Genomic DNA, 12,033 nt, shown 5'->3' on the forward strand with positions numbered 1-12,033 from the left:
AGTTTACTGAGAATGATGATTTCCAATTTCATCCATGTCCCTACAAAGGATGTGAACTCATCATTTTTTATGGCTGCATAGTATTCCATGGTGTGTATGTGCCACATTTTCTTAATCCAGTCTATCATTGTTGGACATTTGGGTTGGTTCCAAGTCTTTGCTATTGTGAATAATGCCGCAATAAACATACGTGTGCATGTGTCTTTATAGCAGCATGATTTATAGTCCTTTGGGTATATACCCAGTAATGGGATGGCTGGGTCGAATGGAATTTCTAGTTCTAGATCCCTGAGGAATCGCCACACTGACTTCCACAAGGGTTGAACTAGTTTACAGTCCCACCAACAGTGTAAAAGTGTTCCTATTTCTCCACATCCTCTCCAGCACCTGTTGTTTCCTGACTTTTTAATGATTGCCATTCTAACTGGTGTGAGATGGTATCTCATTGTGGTTTTGATTTGCATTTCTCTGATGGCCAGTGATGGTGAGCATTTTTTCATGTGTTTTTTGGCTGCATAAATGTCTTCTTTTGAGAAGTGTCTGTTCATGTCCTTTGCCCACTTTTTGATGGGGTTGTTTGTTTTTTTCTTGTAAATTTGTTGGAGTTAATTGTAGATTCTGGATATTAGCCCTTTGTCAGATGAGTAGGTTGCGAAAATTTTCTCCCATTTTGTAGGTTGCCTGTTCACTCTGATGGTAGTTTCTTTTGCTGTGCAGAAGCTCTTGAGTTTAATTAGATCCCATTTGTCAATTTTGGCTTTTGTTGCCATTGCTTTTGGTGTTTTAGACATGAAGTCCTTGCCCATGCCTATGTCCTGAATGGTAATGCCTAGGTTTTCTTCTAGGGTTTTTATGGTTTTAGGTCTAACATTTAAGTCTTTAATCCATCTTGAATTGATTTTTGTATAAGGTGTAAGGAAGGGATCCAGTTTCAGCTTTCTACATATGGCTAGCCAGTTTTCCCAGCACCATTTATTAAATAGGGAATCCTTTCCCCATTTCTTGTTTTTGTCAGGTTTGTCAAAGATCAGATACTTGTAGATATGTGGCATTATTTCTGATGGCTCTGTTCTGTTCCATTGATCTATATCTCTGTTTTGGTACCAGTACCATGCTGTTTTGGTTACTGTAGCCTTGTAGTATAGTTTGAAGTCAGGTAGTGTGATGCCTCCAGCTTTGTTCTTTTGGCTTAGGATTGACTTGGTGATGCGGGCTCTTTTTTGGTTCCATATGAACTTTAAAGTAGTTTTTTCCAATTCTGTGAAGAAAGTCATTGGTAGCTTGATGGGGATGGCATTGAATCTGTAAATCACCTTGGGAAGGATGGCCATTTTCATGATATTGATTCTTCCTACCCATGAGCATGGAATGTTCTTCCATTTGTTTGTATCCTCTTTTATTTCCTTGAGCAGTGGTTTGTAGTTCTCCTTGAAGAGGTCTTTCACATCCCTTGTAAGTTGGATTCCTAGGTATTTTATTCTCTTTGAAGCAATTGTGAATGGGAGTTTACTCATGATTTGGCTCTCTGTTTGTCTGTTATTGATGTATAAGAATGCTTGTGATTTTTGCACATTAATTTTGTATCCTGAGACTTTGCTGAAGTTGCTTATCAGCCTAAGGAGATTTTGGGCTGAGACAATGGGGTTTTCTAGATATACTATCATGTCATCTGCAAACAGGGACAATTTGACTTCCTCTTTTCCTAATTGAATACCCTTGATTTCCTTCTCCTGCCTAATTGCCCTGGCCAGAACTTCCAACACTATGTTGAATAGAAGTGGTGAGAGAGGGCATCCCTGTCTTGTGCCAGTTTTCAAAGGGAATGCTTCCAGTTTTTGCCCATTCAGTATGATATTGGCTGTGGGTTTGTCATAAATAGCCCTTATTATTTTGAGATACGTCCCATCAATTCCTAATTTATTGACAGTTTTTAGCATGAAGGGTTGTTGAATTTTGTCAAAGGCCTTTTCTGCATCTATTGAGATAATCATGTGGTTTTTGTCTTTGGTTCTGTTTATATGCTGGATTACATTTATTGATTTGCGTATATTGAACCAGCCTTGCATCCCAGGGATGAAGCCCACTTGATCATGGTGGATAAGCTTTTTGATGTGCTGCTGGATTCGGTTTGCCAGTATTTTATTGAGGATTTTTGCATCAATGTTCATCAAGGATATTGGTCTAAAATTCTCTTTTTTTGTTGTGTCTCTGCCAGGCTTTGGTATCAGGATGATGCTGGCCTCATAAAATGAGTTAGGGAGGATTCCCTCTTTTTCTATTGATTGGAATAGTTTCAGAAGGAATGGTACCAGCTCCTCCTTTTACCTCTGGTAGAATTCGGCTGTGAACCCATCTGGTCCTGGACTTTTTTTGGTTGGTAAGCTATTGATTATTGCCACAATTTCAGCTCCTGTTATTGGTCTGTTCAGAGATTCAACTTCTTCCTGGTTTAGTCTTGGGAGGGTGTATGTGTTGAGGAATTTATCCATTTCTTCTAGATTTTCTAGTTTATTTGCATAGAGGTGTTTGTAATATTCTCTGATGGTAGTTTGTATTTCTGTGGGATCAGTGGTGATATCCCCTTTATCATTTTTTATTGCATCTATTTGATTCTTCTCTCTTTTTTTCTTTATTAATCTTGCTAGCGGTCTATCAATTTTGTTGATCCTTTCAAAAAACCAGCTCCTGGATTCATTTATTTTTTGAAGGGTTTTTTGTGTCTCTATTTCCTTCAGTTCTGCTCTGATCTTAGTTATTTCTTGCCTTCTGCTAGCTTTTGAATGTGTTTGCTCTTGCTTTTCTAGTTCTTTTAATTGTGATGTTAGGGTGTCAATTTTGGATCTTTCCTGCTTTCTCTTGTGGGCATTTAGTGCTATAAATTTCCCTCTACACACTGCTTTGAATGCATCCCAGAGATTCTGGTATGTTGTGTCTTGGTTCTCGTTGGTTTCAAAGAACATCTTTATTTCTGCCTTCATTTCGTGATGTACCCAGTAGTCATTCAGGAGCAGGTTGTTCAGTTTCCACGTAGTTGAGCGGTTTTGAGTGAGATTCTTAATCCTGAGTTCTAGCTTGATTGCACTGTGATCTGAGAGACAGTTTGTTACAATTTCTGTTCTTTTACATTTATTGAGGAGAGCTTTACTTCCAAGTATATGGTCAATTTTGGAATAGGTGTGGTGTGGTGCTGAAAAAAATGTATATTCTGTTGATTTGGGGTGGAGAGTTCTGTAGATGTCTATTAGGTCCGCTTGGTGCAGAGCTGAGTTCAATTCCTGGGTATCCTTGTTGACTTTCTGTCTCGTTGATCTGTCTAATGTTGATAGTGGGGTATTAAAGTCTCCCATTATTAATGTGTGGGAGTCTAAGTCTCTTTGTAGGTCACTCAGGACTTGCTTTATGAATCTGGGTGCTCCTGTATTGGGTGCATATATATTTAGGATAGTTAGCTCTTCTTGTTAAATTAATCCCTTTACCATTATGTAATGGCCTTCTTTGTCTCTTTTGATCTTTGTTGGTTTAAAGTCTGTTTTATCAGAGACTAGGATTGCAACCCCTGCCTTTTTTTGTTTTCCATTTGCTTGGTAGATCTTCCTCCATGCTTTTATTTTGAGCCTATGTGTGTCTCTGCACGTGAGATGGGTTTCCTGAATACAGCACACTGATGGGTCTTGAGTCTTTATCCAGTTTGCCAGTCTGTGTCTTTTAATTGGAGCATTTAGTCCATTTACATTTAAAGTTAATATTGTTATGTGTGAATTTGATCCTGTCATTATGATGTTAGCTGGATATTTTGCTCGTTAGTTGATGCAGTCTCTTCCTAGTCTCGATGGTCTTTACATTTCGGTACGATTTTGCAGTGGCTGGTACCGGTTGTGCCTTTCCATGTTTAGCGCTTCCTTCAGGAGCTCTTTTAGGGCAGGCCTGGTGGTGACAAAATCTCTCAGCATTTGCTTGTCTGTAAAGTATTTTATTTCTCCACTTATGAAGCTTAGTTTGGCAGGATATGAAATTCTGGGTTGAAAATTCTTTTCTTTAAGAATGTTGAATATTGGCCCCCACTCTCTTCTGGCTTGTAGGGTTTCTGCCGAGAGATCCGCTGTTAGTCTGATGGGCTTCCCTTTGATGGTAACCCGACCTTTCTCTCTGGCTGCCCTTAACATTTTTTCCTTCATTTCAACTTTGGTGAATCTGACAATTATGTGTCTTGGAGTTGCTCTTCTCGAGGAGTATCTTTGTGGCGTTCTCTGTATTTCCTGAATCTGAATGTTGGCCTGCCTTGCTAGATTGGGGAAGTTCTCCTGGATAATATCCTGCAGAGTGTTTTCCAACTTGTTTCCATTCTCCCCGTCACTTTCAGGTACACCAATCAGACGTAGATTTGGTCTTTTCACATAGTCCCACATTTCTTGGAGGCTTTGCTCGTTTCTTTTTATTCTTTTTTCTCTAAGCTTCCCTTCTCGCTTCATTTCATTCATTTCATCTTCCAGGGCTGATACCCTTTCTTCCATTTGATCGCATCGGCTCCTGAGGCTTCTGCATTCTTCACGTAGTTCTCGAGCCTTGGTTTTCAGCTCCATCAGCTCCTTTAAGCACTTCTCTGTATTGGTTATTCTAGTTATACATTCTTCTAAATTTTTTTCAAAGTTTTCAACTTCTTTGCCTTTGGTTTGAATATCCTCCCGTAGCTCGGAGTAATTTGATCGCCTGAAGCCTTCTTCTCTCAGCTCATCAAAGTCATTCTCCGTCCAGCTTTGTTCCGTTGCTGGTGAGGAACTGCGTTCCTTTGGAGGAGGAGAGGTACTCTGGTTTTTAGAGTTTCCAGTTTTTCTGCTCTGTTTTTTCCCCATCTTTGTGGTTTTATCTACTTTTGGTCTTTGATGATGGTGATGTACAGATGGGTTTTTGGTGTGGATGTCCTTTCTGTTAGTTTTCCTTCTAACAGACAGAACCCTCAGCTGCAGGTCTGTTGGAGTACCTGGCCGGCCGTGTGAGGTGTCAGTCTGCCCCTGCTGGGGGGTGCCTCCCAGTTAGGCTGCTCGGGGGTCAGGGGTCAGGGACCCACTTGAGGAGGCAGTCAGCCCGTTCTCAGATCTCCAGCTGCGTGCTGGGAGAACCACTGCTCTCCTCAAAGCTGTCAGACAGGGACATTTAAGTCTGCAGAGGTTACTGCTGTCTTTTTGTTTTTCTGTGTCCTGCCCCCAGAGGTGGAGCCTACAGAGGCAGGCAGGCCTCCTTGAGCTGTGGTGGGCTCCACCCAGTTCAAGCTTCCAGGCTGCTTTGTTTACCTAAGCGAGCCTGGGCAATGGCGGGCGCCCCTCCCCCAGCCTCGCTGCCGACTTGCTGCTTGATCTCAGACTGCTGTGCTAGCAATCAGCGAGACTCCGTGGGCGTAGGACCCTCTGAGCCAGGTGCGGGCTATACTCTCCTGGGGCACCGGTTCCTAAACCCGTCGGAAAAGCACAGTATTCGGGTGGGAGTGGCCCGATTTTCCAGGTGCCGTCTGTCACCCCTGGAAGGGGAACTCCCTGACCCCTTGCGCTTCCCGAGTGAGGCAATGCCTCGCCCCTGCTTCGGCTGGCGCACGGTGCGCTCACCCACTGACCTGCGCCCACTGTCTGGCACTCCCTAGTGAGATGAACACGGTACCTCAGATGGAAATGCAGAAATCACCCGTCTTCTGCGTCGCTCGCGCTGGGAGCTGTAGACCGGAGCTGTTCCTATTCGGCCATCTTGGCTCCTCCCCCCCATTTTTGGTTAATTTCTATCTCAAAAAACAGATAAACGACTGATGGGACAGGCAGCAAAATAGCAACTATGGTTATCTCTGGGAAGTGAAACAATGGATACTTTTACTTTTCTGCTTTGTACTTTTTTATATTGTCTAAATTTTCTATATGAATGTATACAGTTCATGTAAGAAGGAAAATATTTTAGGATATATTTATTATGCCACAAAATACTCCTCATCACCAGGCAAAGCTCTACTCACCAGGGAATTAAGTTTCCTGGACACAGACAGCCCCCACCCCACCCCACCCCACCCCTTCACCCCACCAAACGCACACAGTGTCCAAATCTCCATCGTGCCTGCAACTTAGGAACAACTATATGGCCGCAGAGCTCTAGGGAAACTCAAAGCAGGAACAGCTCTGGGTCCTGGAGATGCCCCTGAGAAGAGGGCCCAGTATCCCTGGGGCCTCAGTCCATCAGCCGCTGCTGCACCAGGCGGGAATAGAGGTCCTGTCCCTCCTGGAGCTGGGCAACCTTCTGCAGCTCGCCCTCCTGGAGCACCAGGATCTGGTGGGCACGCTGAACTGTCTGCAGCCTGTGAGCAATCACCAGCACTGTGCGATCCCCATGGGAATTCCAGTCCTGCAGCTGAAGGGGTGATCACAGTGCCTCAGAAAGACAGGAATGAGATGGACACCACATCCATCTGGGCACCATCTCTTCTGATTTAGGGTAAAGAAGGTGTGAAATAAAAGGAAGTAGGAAAGGGCAGTAGATAAAGGCCTGGACTGCCCTTCTCTCCCAGCTGTACTGCCACAGCTGGAGGAATGGGAGCCCAGGAGGGAATTGGGGCTGCCCTCACACCACCGGATTCCATTCCCCAACCCCAAAAAGGCACACTCTTTCCACTAGTAGGTCCTTCGTCCTCCCTCTGCCCAATTCTGCACAGGCTGATCCTCCCAGCATGCCCCCTCCCAGGCCCCACTGTCCCCTGCCTCTCTCACAGTACTCACGGCCTGCTCGCATTGTACATCTAGGGCACTAGTAGCCTCATCCAGGATGAGGACCCGTGGGTCTCGTACAAGGGCCCGGGCAATGGCCAGACGTTGCTTCTGTCCTGCAGCCAGCTGGCTCCCCTTCTCCCCTACGTCTGAGGAAATCAGAGAAATTCCCTTCTTCAGATAGAAGTGACAGAGACAACACACAAGAAGGGACAAGTGCACAGCAGGTACTTCCAGTAGGACCTCGGGAGATGGGAGGGCCCAGTGGGAGGAGGGCCATGGGGTGGGGACCTGACGGGGCTGCCCATGGAGGGAGCACCACTGCTGCATTGCTCTCTGCAAACAAAGACTCTTGAGCAAGAGGGAGGCTGAAGAATTCAGTGTGTGGGGAAGGAGACGTAGGAATGGAGGAAAGGGCAGAGAAATGGAGGAAAGGGCAGAGGAACAGCAAACATCAAGTTACAGGGACATGACCTTCACCACTAAGAGTAAGTCTGATTTTCTCTTTTTTACTGAAGGAGCAGGCTTACAATTTGTAGAAGATACCTGTGTATATTCCATGCTCCATTTCCTGGATGAAGTCATCTGCATGGGCAGCCTGGGCAGCCGCCATCACCTTATCATCTTCGCAGCTCTGCAGCCCATAAGCAATGTTGTTCCTCACAGAACCGGAGAACAGCACAGGCTCCTGCCCAACTGAAACCACCTGTGCAGTGGGGACAGGGGCAGAGGACTATGTGTAAATCCTCAAGGCAGGGACCCTCTTGTCCTCCCCACCTACCTCCCTCAGAATGAACACCTGGTGCGTCTTCCCGTGGATCTCCCATCCTCTCTCTGTACATGCTCCCCTCTCCTGTCCCCTGTCTTCTCCCTCCTCACCCACCTGGCTGTGCAGGTAGCAGTGTTCATATTGTGAGATGGGCTTTTCATCCAGCAGCACCTGTCCCCCTGTGGGCTGGTACAGATTCTGCAGCAGGGCAGCCACTGTGCTCTTCCCAGACCCATTGGGTCCCACCAGCGCCGTCACCTCACCAGGACGTAGGGTGAACGTCAGCCCCTAGAAAGCCAGAAAAGAGTTAAGGGCCTGCCCCTTCTTCCTCAAAATCCCTCCATTTCTCTTCCTAGCAGAGGCAAGACCAGTTTCTCAGAGGCAAATGAACTATAGGCTGTGATGTCCAATTATGCATTAGCAGTAGAGAGCAAGGGTCCAGGTTTCCTCCCTCTTTCAGGCACCTTGAGCACAGGCCTGTCGGGACGATTGGGATATGCAAAGGAGACATCTTGGAATTTCACAACCCCCTCCAGAGTGGTGGGGGCAAGTGTGCCAGGTGAAGGCAGATTTGGCTGTCGGTCCATGTAGGAGAAAACCTTCTCCGCAGCTCCCACGTTGCTGAGCATATCCCCATATACGTATACCAGGGTCTGGAAAACAAGAATGGGAGAGCTGGCTAATTAAACACACTTCTACCAGAAACCACCCTCCCAACTCCTCACACACTCCACTCACAACTGCACTGCTCCTCCTCCATATTCAAAAGAGATTCTCCACCTTTAAATGTACAATTTGGATGGAATTTAAAAGTGGCACCAATACCCCAGTGTTCCAATTTGCAATGTAAAGGATATACAGTCCATTCTCCTACCATACAGCATTGCCTCTAGCCCCAGATCTTTTCAGTTACTGTTTCCTATTACTTGTGCCCAGTTCTGTCTTGCTTGATTAGACGGGGAGCTCCTTAAATGTAGGCACTGTGCCCAACTCACCTTTGTAGCCATCAGAGTGCCTAGCACAGTTCTCTACACAAAAAAATATGTTTATCAAGTGTCTAGGAAAATGTTTAAATAAAGCCTTGGATGAAGTAGCTGTTTTTGAGAACTGGTAAATGTAGGAAGAGACCTAAATGCTCAATCTGCCTTTCCTCATCAAACTGTACCACTGGGTAATGAAATGGTAGATGAGGGGAAGTCTCCCTTCATAGATCTACTTCAGCTAATACATGAAGAATGATAGAGTATCTCCCTTTTGCAGCCCTAATTCTGTCATGGATCTAGGTACTGCTCATCGGTGGCTGATGTTGCCACAAATAGAGAACCAGACATTGTGTGCCTCTTGGAGGAAGAATGCATCACCACCTGAGAAGTACTGTTGCTGGAAAAAGACAAAAAAAAAAAAACAAACCTCAATCTCACAAGCTTCTAGGTATATCTATCAATAGACAAGAAATACAGAGGGAGAAGAGTATATAATACCGCAGGGATTCAGTCAACAAAATCCAGACCCTAAGAAACTCCACAGGACAAACAACCTATTTCTTCAACAAATAAACTGTGCAAGGGAAACTTTTAGAAAGATACATGGATTGATGGGTAGATGGATAGATAGATAGATAGACAGACAGACAGACAGACAGATAAATAGATAGATTAAAAGATGTATCAACCAATCACAATATGTGGACCATTTTTGGATCCTGATTTAAGCAAAGTATAATAAACACACTCATACACATATATTACATGGATAGCACAAGTGGAAATTTGACAATTGACTATTTGATAAATTTTAAGAACTATTGTTAATTTTTTGGTGTGATAATGGCTTTGTTGTTATATACTTTTAAAGATGTTTATATTTTTAAGAAACATACTGAAATATTTACAGATTAAACTATATAATATCTTGGATTTGCTTCAGAATAATATGGGTGGGGGGAAGTGGCTGGGGATACAGATCAAACAAGATTGGGCATGAGTTGATCATTGTTAAAGCACAGAACGTATACATGTGAGTTTCTAATATTATTTTGTCTCATTTTTGGCATATGTTTAAAATTCTCCATAGCAAAATTACTTGGGGGTTTTGGTTTTGTATCGTATTGTTAAAAGGAACACATAAAGCCCAAGGCCCAGAAGGCCACAGAGAAAAAGAGAGGGGAAAAAGGAGAGCAGGCTTGGCTTCTCACTCACATGCACATAGCTCCCCACGCTCTCCTGGTAGATCATAAAGGAAAGCAGGCTGCCCTGGGTGAGCTCCCCATCCTGCATCTGCTGCAGCCCACAGCTCAGCATCAGCATCTGCACCCCCAAGTGCAGCACCTGGGAGAGGAGAAGAAAGAGATGAGGCTGGGAATCTTCCCATTCTTTCCCCCTCACTGCCTCTATGAGACTGAGCTACAAAGGCCCCCAGAACCAGCTGTAGTTTCCCCTTCCTTTGCCCTCCCCCTTTCCTGGGCTCCTTTCACAACCACTCTGCTATCTTACCCTCCTTACGAGCAGGTACAAGGCGCGTTCCAGGTCTCTCCGCCAATACAGCTGCCGACATTGTTCAAGGGCCTCTTTATAGCGACAGACTTCATGCTCCTCAGCCCCAAAACTGCGAACGGTCTGCAGCCCTCCAACGGCTTCCCGCACCACCTGCCCTGCCCTGGCCACTGCATCCTGGATCTCCCGAAGCACTGCCTGGAAAAGAGGGCCAGCAAACACCGGGGCTGATGTAGCAGAGGACAGCGGGCCCCCACATCTTACTCCAGCCCATAAGATGCTCCCTAGTCTACCTAAAAATACCAAACTGTTTCTTTCCCTCTTCCTTACTCTTCTTTCCAGAAGGAATATGAGTAAAGGAGCGAAGGAACAAAATATTATTGAGCTCTCAGTGTTAGGTACTATAGGAGATACATGCAATTTTTTTAACCTTCATTTGAGGTAATTCTCCCATCCCCAGTGTCTGAATCAGGAAGGAAGGGTAGTTTTCCCAAGGAGCCACAGGTAGTTAAGAAAGGTGAAGATGTAATTCCAAATGGATCAGAGGCCTAAACATAAGAGCTAACACTATAAAACTCCTAGGAAAATGTAGGAGAAAAGCTTCATGCCACTAGATTTGGCAATGACTTCTTGGATATGACACCAAAAGCACAGGCAACAAAAAATAGATAAATCAGACTTCATCAGAATTTAAAATATTTGTGCATCAAAGAACGCTATCAACAGAGTGAAAAAGCAACCATGAAATGCAAAAAAAATTTGTGAATCATATATCTGATAGGAAATTAATATGCAAAACATATAGTGAACTCCCACAACTCAAAAAAAAATCAGAAAATGGGCAAAGAACTTACATTCTTTCAAGAAACATACGTAAGTGGCCAAAAAGCACACAAAAAGATGCTCAATATTTACTAATCGTTAGGGAAATGCAAATCAAAACCACAATGAGATAATCCTAATCACCTAATCACCATTAGAATGGCTATTTAAAAAAAAAAAAAGACAACAGAAAGTAGTAAGTGTTGATGAGGATGTGGAGAAATTGGAAACCTTATGCACTGCTGGTGGGAATTTAAAACGGTGCTGCCGCTATGGAAAACTATATGGTGGTTTGATACGGTCTGGCTGTGTCCCTGCCCAAATCTCATCTTAAATTCCCATGTGTTGTGGGAGGGACTGGGTAGGAGGTAATTGAATCATGAGGGCAAGTCTTTCCCATGTTGTTCTTGTGATACTGAATAAGTCTCACGAGATATAATGGTTTTAAAAAGGGGAATTCCCCTGCACAAGCTGTCTTTTCTCGTCTGCTGCCATGTGAAACGTGTCTTTCACCTTCCACCATCATTGTGAGGTCTTCCCAGCCACGTGGAACTGTAAGTCCAATAAACCTCTTTATTTTGCAAATTGCCCAATCTTGGGTATGTCTTTATCAACAGCGTAAAAATGGACTAATACATGGTTCCTCAAAAATTTTTAAATAGAATTGCCATATGATCCAGCAACTCCACTTCTAAGTATATACCCAAAAGAACCAAAAGCAGGGTCTCAAACAGGTATTTGTACACTCATGTCCACAGCAGCATAATTCACAATAGCCAAAAGGTGGAAACAACGCAAATGTCCATTGACAGATGAATGGATAATCAAAATACGATATATGCACACAATAGAATATTATGCAGCCTTAAAAGGGAGGAAATTCTAACACATGCTACAATATGGATGAGGCCTGAAGACATTATGCTAAGTAAAATAAGCCAGTCACAAAAAGACAAATACTGTATGGTTCCACTTATGTACAGTACCTGGAGTCATCAAAATTCATGGAGACAGAAGGTACAATGGAGGTTGCCAGGGGCCAGGGGTTGGGGGTAGTAGGCAGTTACTGTTTAGTGGGTACAGAGTTTCATTTTAGGAAGATGAAAAAAGTTCTGGAGATGGATGGTGACGATGGTTGCCCAATAACAATGTAGGTTTCCTAAATGTCACTGCACTGTACACTTCAAATGGTTAAAATGGTAAATTTTATATTATG

At 44.0% G+C, this 12,033-nt stretch overlaps 1 protein-coding gene across 2 annotated transcripts in view; it reads right to left on the bottom strand.

Annotated features, from left to right (window-relative positions):
• The window catches only part of LOC100444404 (antigen peptide transporter 2), a 32,153-nt gene that overhangs the window by 15,971 nt on the left and 4,149 nt on the right, over positions 1–12,033 (bottom strand). Inside the window, exons 6-12 of one of the 2 annotated variants that reach the window (XM_002809122.5) lie at positions 9,996–10,193; positions 9,702–9,830; positions 7,968–8,156; positions 7,618–7,791; positions 7,281–7,440; positions 6,747–6,883; positions 5,930–6,381 (exon numbers count right to left, since the gene is read on the bottom strand). In XM_002809122.5, coding sequence (XP_002809168.1) covers positions 6,202–6,381; positions 6,747–6,883; positions 7,281–7,440; positions 7,618–7,791; positions 7,968–8,156; positions 9,702–9,830; positions 9,996–10,193 — 1,167 coding nt within the window. In that variant the 3' untranslated portion in view covers positions 5,930–6,201. Of the gene's footprint in view, positions 1–5,929; positions 6,382–6,746; positions 6,884–7,280; positions 7,441–7,617; positions 7,792–7,967; positions 8,157–9,701; positions 9,831–9,995; positions 10,194–12,033 lie in introns of those variants that run through there. The other variant, XM_054557364.2, reaches the window with a different exon arrangement.

This window comes from Pongo abelii, chromosome 5 (assembly GCF_028885655.2).
Source record: "Pongo abelii isolate AG06213 chromosome 5, NHGRI_mPonAbe1-v2.0_pri, whole genome shotgun sequence".
Classification (NCBI taxonomy): Eukaryota; Metazoa; Chordata; class Mammalia; order Primates; family Hominidae; genus Pongo; species Pongo abelii.